The 13,056-nt window shown below is 40.4% G+C and overlaps 1 protein-coding gene across 1 annotated transcript in view; it reads left to right on the plus strand.

Moving 5' to 3' along the window:
- Window positions 1-13,056, plus strand: part of LOC119792566 (calsyntenin-2-like) — a 366,929-nt gene that overhangs the window by 232,967 nt on the left and 120,906 nt on the right. The window contains exons 7-8 of the mRNA XM_038299271.1: window positions 7,174-7,431; window positions 9,659-9,780. Coding sequence (XP_038155199.1) covers window positions 7,174-7,431; window positions 9,659-9,780 — 380 coding nt within the window. The remainder of the gene's footprint in view (window positions 1-7,173; window positions 7,432-9,658; window positions 9,781-13,056) is intronic.

Below are 13,056 nucleotides of genomic sequence, written 5' to 3' on the forward strand. Positions count from 1 at the left end.
ATATTTTTTTTTTTTTTTTTTTTTTTTTTTTATTCAATATACCATACATTTGGTTGTCCGACAGTGTGGACCACTTTGAACCATGTCTGTTTGTATTTTGTGTATGTGGGCTGTATGTATGTATGATTCTTTTTTTCTCTTTTTTTTCTTTTTTTTTTTTTTTTCTCTTTTATGTGAACACCGCAGTGCTCCTTGTTGATTTGGGGTGGGTTGTTTTTGTTTGTTTGTTTATTTATTTGTTTGTTTGTTTTTGTTGATGTTTATATAAAGCTGTGAAAACTTAAAAAAGATAATAAAAAAAAAAAAAAAAAAAAAAAAGAGCAAAATCTATGGAGGGAGTTTTGTTCCATTATTCTTCTGTTTTACAAATTGCATTCTTTTAAAAAACTCACTGCAAAAATGATCTAGAAATAAGTAAAATTTTCTTAAATTAAGTGAATTCACTCTGAATTTGAGTAGGTAAATGAGATAGTTTGACAATGGAATGAGTAATTTTACTCTTAAAATAAGATAATTAGATAATATGCACTTGAAATAAGAGAATGCAATTGTGTTTTCTTATTTTAAGTGTAAATTGTCTTGTTCCATTGGCAAAATTTCTCTTTTACCTCCTCAATTCAAGAACAAATGCACTTATTTTAAGAAAAAAATGACTTATCTAGATTTAGATTTTTTGCAGTACTGTTTTACACATCATAGACGCCCAAACTGATGGCAAGATGGAGCGGGGACCCTCTAATTATACACTACCGTTCAAAAGTTTGGGGTCACTTTGAAATGTCCTTATTTTTGAAGGAAAAGCACTGTACTTTTCAATGAAGATAACTTTAAACTAGTCTTAACTTTAAAGAAATACACTCTATACATTGCTAATGTGGTAAATGACTATTCTAGCTGCAAATGTCTGGTTTTTGGTGCAATATGTACATAGTTGCTCATTGGTTCAAAGGCTAATTGATGATCAGAAAACCCTTGTGCAATCATGTTCACACATCTGAAAACAATTTAGCTCGTTACAGAGGCTACAAAACTGACCTTCCTTTGAGCAGATTGAGTTTCTGGAGCATCACATTTGTGGGGTCAATTAAACGCTGAAAATGGCCAGAAAAAGAGAACTTTCATCTGAAACTCGACTCGACTAGTCTATTCTTGTTCTTAGAAATGAAGGCTATTCCATGCGAGAAATTGCTTAGAAATTGAATATTTCCTTCAACGGTTTGAACTACTCCCTTCAGAGGACAGCACAAACAGGCTACTGCGGGTACTATTTAATGAAGATGCCAGTTGGAGACCTGTGAGGCGTCTGTTTCTCAAACTAGAGACTCTAATGTACTTATCTTCTTGCTCAGTTGTGCAACGCGGCCTCCCACTTCTTTTTCTACTCTGGTTAGAGCCTGTTTGTGCTGTCCTCTGAAGGGAGTAGTACACAGTGGCCCTAGTACCTAGTAAAGGTCGCAGACCCCCTGTTGAAGACCTCTGATGTAAAGCATTAAATCAGTTTAAAGGAATAGTACACCCAAAACATGATTAGCCTTCATTTTCTACTTTATGGACCTTTCTGTCTCGGGCACCATAGACCTCCATTATTTGAATGCCAGCAGACAGCAAGAAGCCTCCCAGATCTCCAGATGCATTTGAGATATCAAAAAAGTACTCCAGAGTGTTGTTCAGCATGGGGGTGAGTAGAAAATGAAGGCTAATCATGTTTTGGGTGTACTATTCCTTTAAAGTCCAAGTTGAAAGGTCGAGGTTGTTCCCTTTTTTCCTTTTGCCCTTTTTAAATTAACATCTAAACTGTTTGGGTCATCGCTACCCTCTCATCTCCACTTTAGGTGTCCGGTGAACTCCTGTTCTAAACGAAGGCTCAGAAGCACAGCTTAAAGCTGTGTCAGTAATGATGTGACAGACCGAGGGCATTAGCTGCTCTAAATGCAGCGACACTCGCTCCTCAGTGACTGATGAGCAGCGGAGTCACCGTGTCAGTCCCCAGAGCTCAAACAGAGCAGCCAGGCCCACATCGCCCCCCCCGCCCCGCCCAGCAGCAGAGGGCTGGAGTCATCATCTCTGACTAACGGCCTTCACACAAGCCGCACTCCGGCTCATCTGAATGCATTCCCGCCTCCCTCCCCCGCGGTGCATGCATGGTTTACCACTAAAGAGCCTTTTTCTGGCACCTCATAATCGTTATCTGATAGCAAATAGAATAAATTGTAATTGCTTTTTTAAAGCGCAATCAATTTGAGATAATGCACAGAGACATTGGGCAAAGCGGCGTTTGCAGCTGGGTGCAGGAGAAGTCGATCAGTTTTTATTTACTTAGGGAATTTAATTACTCGACTAGAAACGTTTCTGGTGCCGTGAGGAGGCAGTGGAGAATAACAGACCTTTATAGACGTGGGAAAGAAAAAAAACACCAATTAATGTGCTAATGTTGTGCTTTTAGCATAAATGAGCAGATGTCTGTGGCATTTGGACAACAGTTTTCAATATCGTCTCTAAATGGTGTCGAGCTTCCTGTATCGTTTGGATTCATTAGCATCAATCAGAGCAGAAACAAATGATTCGCTTTAAAGGGATTATTTTAGATTTCTGAAGCGAGGTTCTGCTGAATGTTTGGAAGTAGGTAACATCTTACCTGCGGTTCCCCTTTAATGCAGAACGGCCTCTGGAGCGGACAGCTATTTAAAAGCTGTTATCATATAAAGTGTAACACTTTTATGCTCCCTGCAAGTAACATGTTCCTGTGTCTGCAGGCGCGCTGACGCTTCTGTAGGTGCGGCGTTGGGTAATTAATTGGCGCCGTCTCATTCCTGGTGGCTGGGGGTCATGTCCTGTGGGGTCATTCATTTTATGGAAAGAAATGAATAAATAGACCAAATCCAGCTGAAGCTCTAACATTACATGTCATGACTCTGCACTTTTTGGTTCTGTTTAAGTTTTCTTTTTGAGTTTTCAGTTACCGTATTTTTACAACCATAAGGCGCACCGTACTAAAAGGCGCAGTCTCAGTTATGTGTGCCATTACTGTATTTAACACACACATAAGGCGCACCCGATTTAACCTGACTCCGCCAGATGGATTTGCTCTGCATATCCATCTGGAAACCTTCCGTTGAAGTAATTTTGGGAAAGGGCGAAAATACTGGTTAGCTGATTGGCCTATGTTGGTGATAGACGGGCCAAATAAACCAATCAGATCAACGAAGCATATGACGTACTAACAGAGCGACGATGAAAACACAACCACAAGCCAGGCTACTCTTGCCGAAACCAGTCGGGAGAAGAGCAAAGACATCTTTTCCTCTGAGAAAAGCCTCCAGAGCAGTGTTTTGCTCTTCTTTCAGTGAAGAAATACTCTGTAATTCCGATAAAACTTGCTCGATAGCCACGCTAACGCTAGTTTCATCGGCTGAAGCCGCCATGTTCTTTAGACTGAACTGTCGCGCTTCTCGTTGCGTCACACCTCAACCCGCCTCAAAGCCAACGCTGATTGGACGTTCGTTTGGTGAACGGCTCCAAATTTTCTTTAACGGAGAGTCTCCAGACTGATTAGCGAGTGAAACCTTGAAAGCTCGTGAGATCAGGATGGTCTCACGAGGCTACACCGGACTATAGGGCGCGGGTTTTATATACAGGTAAATATCCTCTACTACGTTTAAATACCTCTACTGCGTATCTAAAAATAGAACGGGAGCAAAACTGAGTATGATTGTGCTTTATTCAGGTATTTATTACAAAGTATTAATCAAACCCATCAAAGTCATCATCCTCTGTTTCTGAATTAAACAGCTGCGCTAAATCAGACATGCCAATTTCCCCTTCTTCGCTGTCAGAGTCACTTTCTGTGCCAGGCAGCTCCTCGGAAATGATGCCGGCTTTTGCGAAAGCTGGAACAACAGAGCCAGCAGACATGTTAGCCCAAGCGTCTACAATCCATCCGCAAACGGTGGCGTAACTTGCCCGGCGCTGCCTTCCACTTTTCGTGAAACTGTGGTCTCCGTCGGTCATCCATCGCTCCCACGCCGCTCGCAGCCTTACTTTGAACGGCCGGTTCACACCGATGTCGACCGGTTGAAGTTCCTTTGTCAGACCCTCCCGGAATAACAGCGAGCACAGCGTTCATTTGTATCACCATGTTTTTCACATCGGCTGTGAGATTGGCACGCAAAAAACCACCTGGTCTCCTTACATTCACCTCCCTCAGCCACTCTTTCATCATCTCCTCATCCATCCAGCCCTTTTCATTTGCCTTAATAACGACTCCAGCTGGAAAAGTCTCTTTAGGCAAAGTCTTTCGCTTAAAAATCACCATAAGCGGCAATTTCTGTCCACGCCCACACTTCCCCCTTTAACGTTCTCATGGCGGTCTCAACAACGTCCGCAGTAACAACACACATAGGGCGCACAGCGCTTTAGGGCGCGTCGCACATTTTGAGGGAAAAAAAGACGTTTATATGCGCCTTATAGTCGCGAAAATACGGTATACTTTTTATTCTAGTATTTTCTGTGTTTTCTAGTTTATTGGGTTCATTTCCATGTTGTGTTATTCTGGTTGTTTGTTGCCCCCTTGTGTTTGTTTCCTTTTCCCCTTGGTTCCCTTCTAGCCTGTTCCTTGTCAGCTCATTAGTCCAGTCTTTGTTCCGTCTCCTATATATACTCTCCCTGTGCAGTTCCTCAGTGCTGGTTCCTCATCTTTCCAGGGCTCCTCATCTGTGTTTTCCCTGATGTCCCCTGGATTCTGTCTTTCTGTTTTGTTATTTTGAATTTTTGGATTTCACCTGCACCTCCTGGTCTCTGCATGGTCCTCAAAAACCTCCATCCAATCGTGACTTTATATAGACTACAGGCATGTCTTGAAGACATAAAAACTTGGATGACTCTTAACTTTCTGCTCCTGAATGCTGACAAAGCACAATTTATAGTCTTTGAAAAAGAAGCTGATTAGTCAGTCACTTCATTTGGATGGGATTAAACTGATTTCAGATAATAAAGTAAACGATCTTGGTGTTATTTTTGATCAGGACCTGTCATTTAAATCCCAGATCAAAGAGGTTTCTAGAATTTCCTTCTTTCATCTGCGGAATATTGCAAAAATGAGAAATCTCCTGTCCAGGGGTGATGCTGAGAAACTAGTCCATGCATTTGTTACTTCAAGGCTGGACTATTGTAATTCTTTACTATCAGGAAGTCCACAAACTGTAGTTAAAAGCCTTCAGCTGATCCAAAATGCTGCAACCAGAGTTCTGATGAAAATGAAAAAGAGAGATCATATCTCTCCTATCCTGGCTTCTCTTCATTGGCTTCCTGTTAAATCAAGAATAGAATTTAAAATCCTCCTTCTCACATAAAAAGCCTTAAATGGCCAAGCTCCATCTGATATCAGAGATCTGATTGTTCCTGATGTTCCTAACAGAGCACTTCGCTCTCAATCTGCAGGTTTACTAGTGGTTCCTAGAATTTCTAAAAGTAGAATGGGAGGCAGATCTTTTAGTTCTCAGGCTCCTCTCCTGTGGAACCAACTACCAGTTTTAGTCCGTGAGGCAGACACCCTGTCTACTTTTAAGGCTAGGCTTAAAACTTTCCTTTTTGATAAAGCTTATAGTTAGGGTGGCTCAGGTTATCCTGAGCTATCTCTATAGTTCTGCTGCTATAGGCTTAGACTGCTGGAGGACATAGGGACCCCTTTTTCATCATTCTGCTTCATTCTATCTCTATTCTCCCACTCTGCAGAATCTGTTAGTTCAATCTCTAACGTTCTGCTCTCTCTGCTTTTCCTCATAGTAGCTTCATCTGGTCTGTTCCTGTTTGGCTGTGACTCCATCCTGGAGAGAAATATCAGCTGTGCTGCTGCCATCAACACCTTTGTTTCTAGATGTTGGAGATCGGCCTGTTTTCCAGTGTAGTCCTGTTTCTCTGACTGTGACTAACTGGATGTGCTCTCTTCATCCTCTGATATGGGAGCTGGCTCAGAGCTCGTCTGCCTGGCTGTGTGTTTCCTGGACGGGGCCGCCTGTGGAGCTGGTTGACAGTTGCCTTTTGTATCTATGCTTCTTTTTCTATGTCTGCTTCTGTCTCCTTGAACCCCAGTGGGCCTCAGCAGATGGCCGCTCACACTGAGCCTGGTTCTGCTGGAGGTTTCTTCCTGTTCAAAGGGAGTTTTTCCTCTCCACTGTCGCTACAAGCATGCTTAGTGTGAGGGATTGCTGAAGAGTCAATGAGTCGATGCAATCAGCTGGTTTTCCTTGGATAGAAAACTTTTTAACTGTATGATTTGGTGAACAATAAAGTGCCTTGCCGTGACATGTTTTGAAATGGCGCTATAGAAATAAACTGAATTGAAATTATTTGAAACTGAATCGGATACTTCAGATGGGTTCAGTTGAACAAAATATTGAAAGATAAAAAAGTTCTGAGAAAGCACTTTCTCTCAAAATATTTTTTTTAGTTAAAATGTCTTTCCAAGTTTTCTTTCTTGATTGCATTATTTTTCAAATTTCAACTTACAAAATCAGTTCTTTCTTTGCAACAATAATGGAACAAAATTCACTCCGTATTGTTCCTCCGAAAGTCCAGAAAAACCATTCAACCGGACGGAATGGCATTTTTCCCTGCCACATCGTAAAAAAGTAAAGATAGATCACTTAAGAGCACATCAAACATGTCAAGGCTCAAGACGAGCAAATATTGTTTGCCAAGGTGACAGCTGGAAAAGAAGAAGCACCCGCAGCTGGAGATACTGAGGTTATTGTGTAAAAGGAATGATGGAGCTGTTTGCAGAGGGAGAAGGAATGAAATGACTCAATGCTGTGCTGCAATGATTGGTGTTTTTTGTCAGGACTTGTGGGGCTCATATAACAAAAGTGTCATCTGTAAACGATTCGTATCGCACCGCTGTCATCTTCAGCAGCTGCCTGCTGCATCGTCTCTCCTCTCTTCCATTCTCCTTCCAACAGAGACGCGGTTTTATGAACGACTCACATCTGTTTTTTTAAAGCTGGTTTCCTTTGCTGCAAATCAATACTTGCATCCTTTATTCGTCTTGCTCTATTGATTACATATGACGCCCTATCATCTGCCTCATTCATAAATAATCACACCCAAGGTTAACGCTTTATGCACTACACATCTCCCAGGACTTTTAGTGACACGTCTTATTTATTCCCTGACCTGCAGGGGCCTCGTCGGGCAGCACGGACCTCCTTCCGGCCCCCGGCGGCGCCACCAACTGGACGGCCTCCCTGGTGTCGGACAGCGGGCGTGACAGCGACCTGATCTTCAGGTTTGATGGGCGTCAGGCGGCTAAAATCCCCGACTGGGTGGTTCCCCAGAATCTGACCGACCAGTTCACCATCGCCACGTGGATGAAGCACGGCCCCAGCCCCGGGCTCCGAGCCGAGAAGGAGACGCTGCTCTGTAACTCGGACAAAACCGGTGAGTCATTTGTCATTCCTGAAGTCTCTTGCTGCCAAATCCCCCTGGGCAGACCACAATGAAAAATGATTTGATTGTACCCATCTAGCTTACTCGTCTGTGACACAGATCTGCACAGGGATCCAGAGTCAGGGGCCATTTTCATGAGACATTCATCAAACCTCAGCCCACTTGGCTTTGGTTTAAGTTTCAGTGAGGATTTTCTTTTGTCGACTTTCATCAGCCAGAGTTGACCTCTTTACCTTTCAAAATAAAAGCTGATCAATTAGCAATTTATTGCAAAGTTTTAAGCTGTTTCTGAAAAAGCACATTTTCTTCCATCCTTTAAGTATTTTTTTGTTAAACCAGACGAGAGTTTAGAGAATAGGAGCTGGACACAATCACATTCCTATTGAGCTTTAACAACTCAGCCACTCACCATGAACCTGCAAGTCTCCTGTCAATAAATGGCTCCTTTATAATCGCTTGTAGCAAAAGGATGAAAAGAATCAACACAAAAAAAAACTATTTGCATTTTCCTGTGCATGAACTGACACCTCCGGCTCTCCTTACATTTATCTGTCCATTAGGGATATCCAGTATGGAGTGGATTTTGTTCCATTATTTTTGCAAACAGAGATCATGTTTTGTAAATTCAAATTCGATGAAAATTTAATCCAGAAATAAAACTCTGATTAAAAAATAAATAAATATTCAAAAAGTTTTGAGGGTAAATTTGCTGTTTTGTCTGTTTTTTGTTGTTTTTTTTTTTCCGAATTATTTTTTTCTATTCTAACTTTATGCAGATTACATTTAGTTTTTCAAGCATTGTATTGGATTTATTGGATTATTATTTCCAGATTGATTTTTTAAAATTAGCATTTAAAAAAAAATTTTTTTTAGATTATTCTCTTAGGGCTGGGCTTTCCTCTGGCGTGGAAACATTTACTTCTGTTGGTCTGCTGGGAAAAAACAAGAATATCTTTATAGGTGAAGAGGAAGAGTTTGGAATAAAGTTAAGAGATTCTGATCTGTAGAAATGAATTTGAAAAGAATGCAAAATCTAAAACTAAATCTGAAAATCCAGAAATTGATAATAAAGTAATACCAATAAAATCCTTCTTCCAAATGCTTACCAGCATTTTCCCTAAATTAATTTGATGAAATGTGATTAGGATGGACATCATGAGTTTAAAGGAATAGTACACCCAAAACATGATTAGCCTTCATTTTCTACTCACCCCCATGCTGAACAACACTCTGGAGCGTTCACAACGCTACGGAAACCGCGGCAGACCAAACCAGATGAAAGTGCGCATTCAGCGTCTGCTCTGCCGATAATGCAAGCGTAGAAGAAGAAATGTGCTGTTTACCTGTGCAAAGAAAGAAACAACGAAAGAAAAATGTCTGAGGACTTCAGTGTTGAGGAAGAGCATGAGTTCTTTGCCGAGCTGAATGCGCACTTTCGTCTGGTTTGGTCTGCCGCGGTTTCCGTAGACTCGTGAACGCGCTTTTAGGAAATCCTATACACTACTGTTTATGCTCTAAAAACATTCTAAATGACTTCGTTTCGAGTAAATTCTGGACGCTACCCACTCAGGACACTTGGAATACATTGGACGAGCAGTATGGAGGAATATTGACACGTTTTTTGTGGACTTTTATGGACCTTTCTGCCTCGGGCGCCATAGACCTCCATTATTTGATTGTCAGTAGACAGCAAGAAGCCTCCCAGATCTCCAGATGCATTTGAGATATCAAAAAAGTACTCCAGAGTGTTGTTCAGCATGGGGGTGAGTAGAAAATGAAGGCTAATCATGTTTTGGGTGTACTATTCCTTTACGGAGTAAAGACCTCCTTATCATCACCCTAATCTTTATCTCCGTCCAGCCAGGACTGGTTGGGCTGCTCCACTTCAGAATGACCTTGTTCAATCAAAGTTTACCCTTAATAAAAATCTGCAATAGTTTCTGTCTAAGCTGATAACAGAGCAAAGTAAATCTTAAAGAATCCTCATTTAATGAAATATATTAATGCGTATTACCTTTATTCTATTAAAGTAAGCAGCATCTGTTTTTTAATTAATTCCAGTGAAAGCAGGGTATTCGTCTGACAGCTTCCCGTATTCATAGAAAGCACCATTGTCCCAGTTTCCTGTGGATTCAGGAAGCCAGATGTCACAATGACTTTACCTGACAGTTGTGGTGATTTACTCCCTGGTGCCTACTCATCTGTCTTACTCCTGCAGAGATGAATCGACATCACTACTCGCTGTATGTCCATAATTGCCGACTGGTCTTTCTGCTGAGGAGGGACTTCACTCAGGTGGACACCTTCAGACCTGCAGAGTTCCACTGGAAACTGGAGCAGGTAGGAAGCTCGTGCATGAGAGGAATGACAGACAGGAGAGCCTGTGTCCTCACCTCCCCTTTGTGGATTAAAGAAGTGGGTCACAGAACAGCCTCAGAGAGATACGGAGCATCTATCCTGGATTAGATTTCCCACAGACCTTATTCTAGATTAACATGAAGTTTACCAGCCACCTATTGGGTTATTCATTCTTTGACTGACTCCATGTTTGTTGTATTTTACACAAAAAATATTATTTAATCTGGACAGATTTGTGAAAAGAGGCTTTTTATATTTTATTTGAGGGGTTGTCGTCATAAAAAAGTACATTTTAAGCTGTAAAATGTGGCAAACAGAACTAGGTCTCCTACTTGTTTAAAGTTTTAGATGATGCAACTGTTTAAAAAAGAAGATAAAGCACATCTGCCCCTGCGGCGCTGCACTGCGTTACTATTCCCGTGGAAATGTGTTTCTGTTGTTTTAGAATCAGAGAGAAATGTTGCAACCCTGCTTTGTTTTTGATAAACCAAGAAATGGATAAAAGCTTGGGATGCGTGTTTTCCAAATGTTTAGAAATAGATTCTCTTGTGTCCTATTCATATTTTCTTTAGCGAAATGAATGACTTGAAATGGAAGACCTTTCAGTCAAACCTTGGTTATCTTTTGGATAAAAAAAAATTTAATCATTTTTTCCCTCACAAACTGCAAGTTGGTTGTCGGCATCGGTGTCTGAATGCCGTCTGTCTACCTGTTTTTTTGTGGGTAAAAAATTTATTAATAAGGTTCAGTTTTAGAGCTTTTAAAAGTGTAAGGGCTTTATTATCCACACATCCTATCTATTGTACCACAAAACAGGTTTAAAACAAAGTCAACTGTGTTTTTGCTCAGTTTGTCTGAGAGGTTTCCTCACCTATCCAGGAATCTTTGTCAATTCTTTAGCTCACACCAGTCTGTAGTTTGAGCAATGATGTTTTAAAGCACTAGGAAAGTCCATCCTCCCAAGCACGTTTAAAGTCAAATGCAAGCAAAAGACCCAACCGTCGAGTTGGGATTTATGAGCCTTTTAATATGTATGGATCATGTGATTGGCCATTTGAATCACTTGTATAACTTTGTAAGATTGAATTCTAGGACTGAATAGTAGACAAAATTTAGCATCTGCAATTCAGTCTTCAAGGTGATGTTGTTCTTGTTCATTTTCCCATTGGTACAACGACATTAGCGCATTTCCTGGCTGCTATCAGTTTTGGGCCAAATCCGACATATTCTCATTATCAGTTCGTATGAAATCGTACGTAAAGTTATGCACACTATTTCGTACGTTTTGGACATTTTACCTCAAAAAACCAGATCAGTGCGCAAGCACTGGTAGACAGAAAAAAAGCAGATCCGCGGACGGACGTAAAGATGGGAAAAACAGTGCAATAATCTAGGGATGCAGGATATAATCGGCCCCCTATCGGTATCGGCCTTAAAATTGAATATCTGACATCGGCCACCCCACCGATATTTGATCAGCTTCTGAGTTTCTAAAGTGTAAAAAAAAAAGTTAAGAAATACTACTTCTTCTTCTTCTTCAAAAACTTCTTTTTTTTACAGACTTAAAAACTTCTAAAGACGAGGGAAAAAAATATTGATCCATTAAAATATCACAATATCTTCATATCCTGATATATTGCCATTAAAAACACCATATCAATCTCTTTTACTAATGAAATATTGCTATATGTCATTATGCTACGAAATCCCCCGAAAATTCACGAAATGTTGCCATATTTTTATATGTTGATATATTGACGCGGTATCGATCTATTTTACTAAAAAAAACTCACAAGAATTTGCAAAATATCACGAGAGTTAGTAACAGAACGATGAAATTTCACGAGATTTTGAAAGTAAAATAGATCGATACCGCGTTTTTAAAAATCAATTTGATATCAGCATATGAAAATATATTTGAGTATATTATTTTTCAAAATGTCAGAAATGGATAACAAAACTGCTATTTTCAATGACTACTTATTTTTGTCCAGCTTTAATATCGATATCGGTTATCGGCTACATGAGTTTTAAAATATCGGCATATCGGATTTCGGCCAAAATCCCAATATCGTGCATCCCTATAATGATCACTTCTTCATGTCTCTAACTACGTCGCTTGCTGTTTTATATGTTAGGGTTAGGGTCAGGGTTAGCACTAATTGTTTTTAAAATTCTATGTTGCTGGAATGGTGCGTCAGATGCGCATGCGACGAAAAAAACGTCCAAAACGTACGAAATTACGGTGCATAACTTTTCGTACGATTTCATACGAACACATAATGAGAATACAGTGCCAAATCACAGTGAGCATTGGATCCTGGCTTGGTCATCAAAAATATGGCTCTGCCACTAACCAGAGTATGATGAAAAACTGAGTAGGTCTGTGGATGTTTTGGGCAAAAACGGATTGCGTTAGCGTAACTACTGCAACGTAAACAAAGTGCTTGTGTTTTATTGTGCTATTTTTGTAGCCTGGGTCTCATTCCGAACTTAGTCCCACCCACAAGGTTTGAGGTCGGGAAGTTCGGTCTGGCATTGCTCCATAGTAGCGCGAGTATGATCGCCCACTCTCGGGCAATCCAATCAAATTGTCAGGGCGGGCTTTATACGATGATGGACAGATGATCAACAGTAACGTAATCAACCACGTGACCAAAGCTTACCTATTTGTACCCATTCACTGTGTTTACAAGAAAAAGTTTGTTTAAATGATGCAAGTCAACCTCATAGTCCTCCGAAGTCACCATGAGTAAAATTAGACCACTAATGAGCTGTTTCTCAGTTTGCCGATCAGTTTCCTTTCTGATAACAACATAGGAAGATTGGCTTTTAGGCTAAATCTGGTCGATCCGTCATAGTCTTGATTTAGACCAGAAGTAGTTGGTCTAAATTGGTCTGTTTGGTTCGTCTGATTTCGTACCACTTTAGTCCAATAGTAGACATTTTAAACACAGTTTCCAACGTCTTTTCAACAATCGCAAAATTAGAGCTTTTTACCTTTCGCTTTTCAACCAAATGTAGACATCGTTTGGACGTAAATCGTGTTGTTTTTTCAATTTTTGCTTGATGGGTAAGCTTTAGTCGCTTGAATATGTTGGTGTAGAAAAATACAACTCTATCAGCACAGATGAGGAGAGAAGCAAACTATTCATACAGAAGATTATGTATTCTGTCCAAAAATGTACTAAATATGCAAAAACATATATTTAACTTTGTTGGACTTAAATTTGGTAGATGAACCTAAACTGGTGCATT

Source organism: Cyprinodon tularosa, unplaced genomic scaffold, assembly GCF_016077235.1.
Source record: "Cyprinodon tularosa strain WSP-4 unplaced genomic scaffold, ASM1607723v1 ctg421, whole genome shotgun sequence".
In the NCBI taxonomy this organism is placed as follows: domain Eukaryota; kingdom Metazoa; phylum Chordata; class Actinopteri; order Cyprinodontiformes; family Cyprinodontidae; genus Cyprinodon; species Cyprinodon tularosa.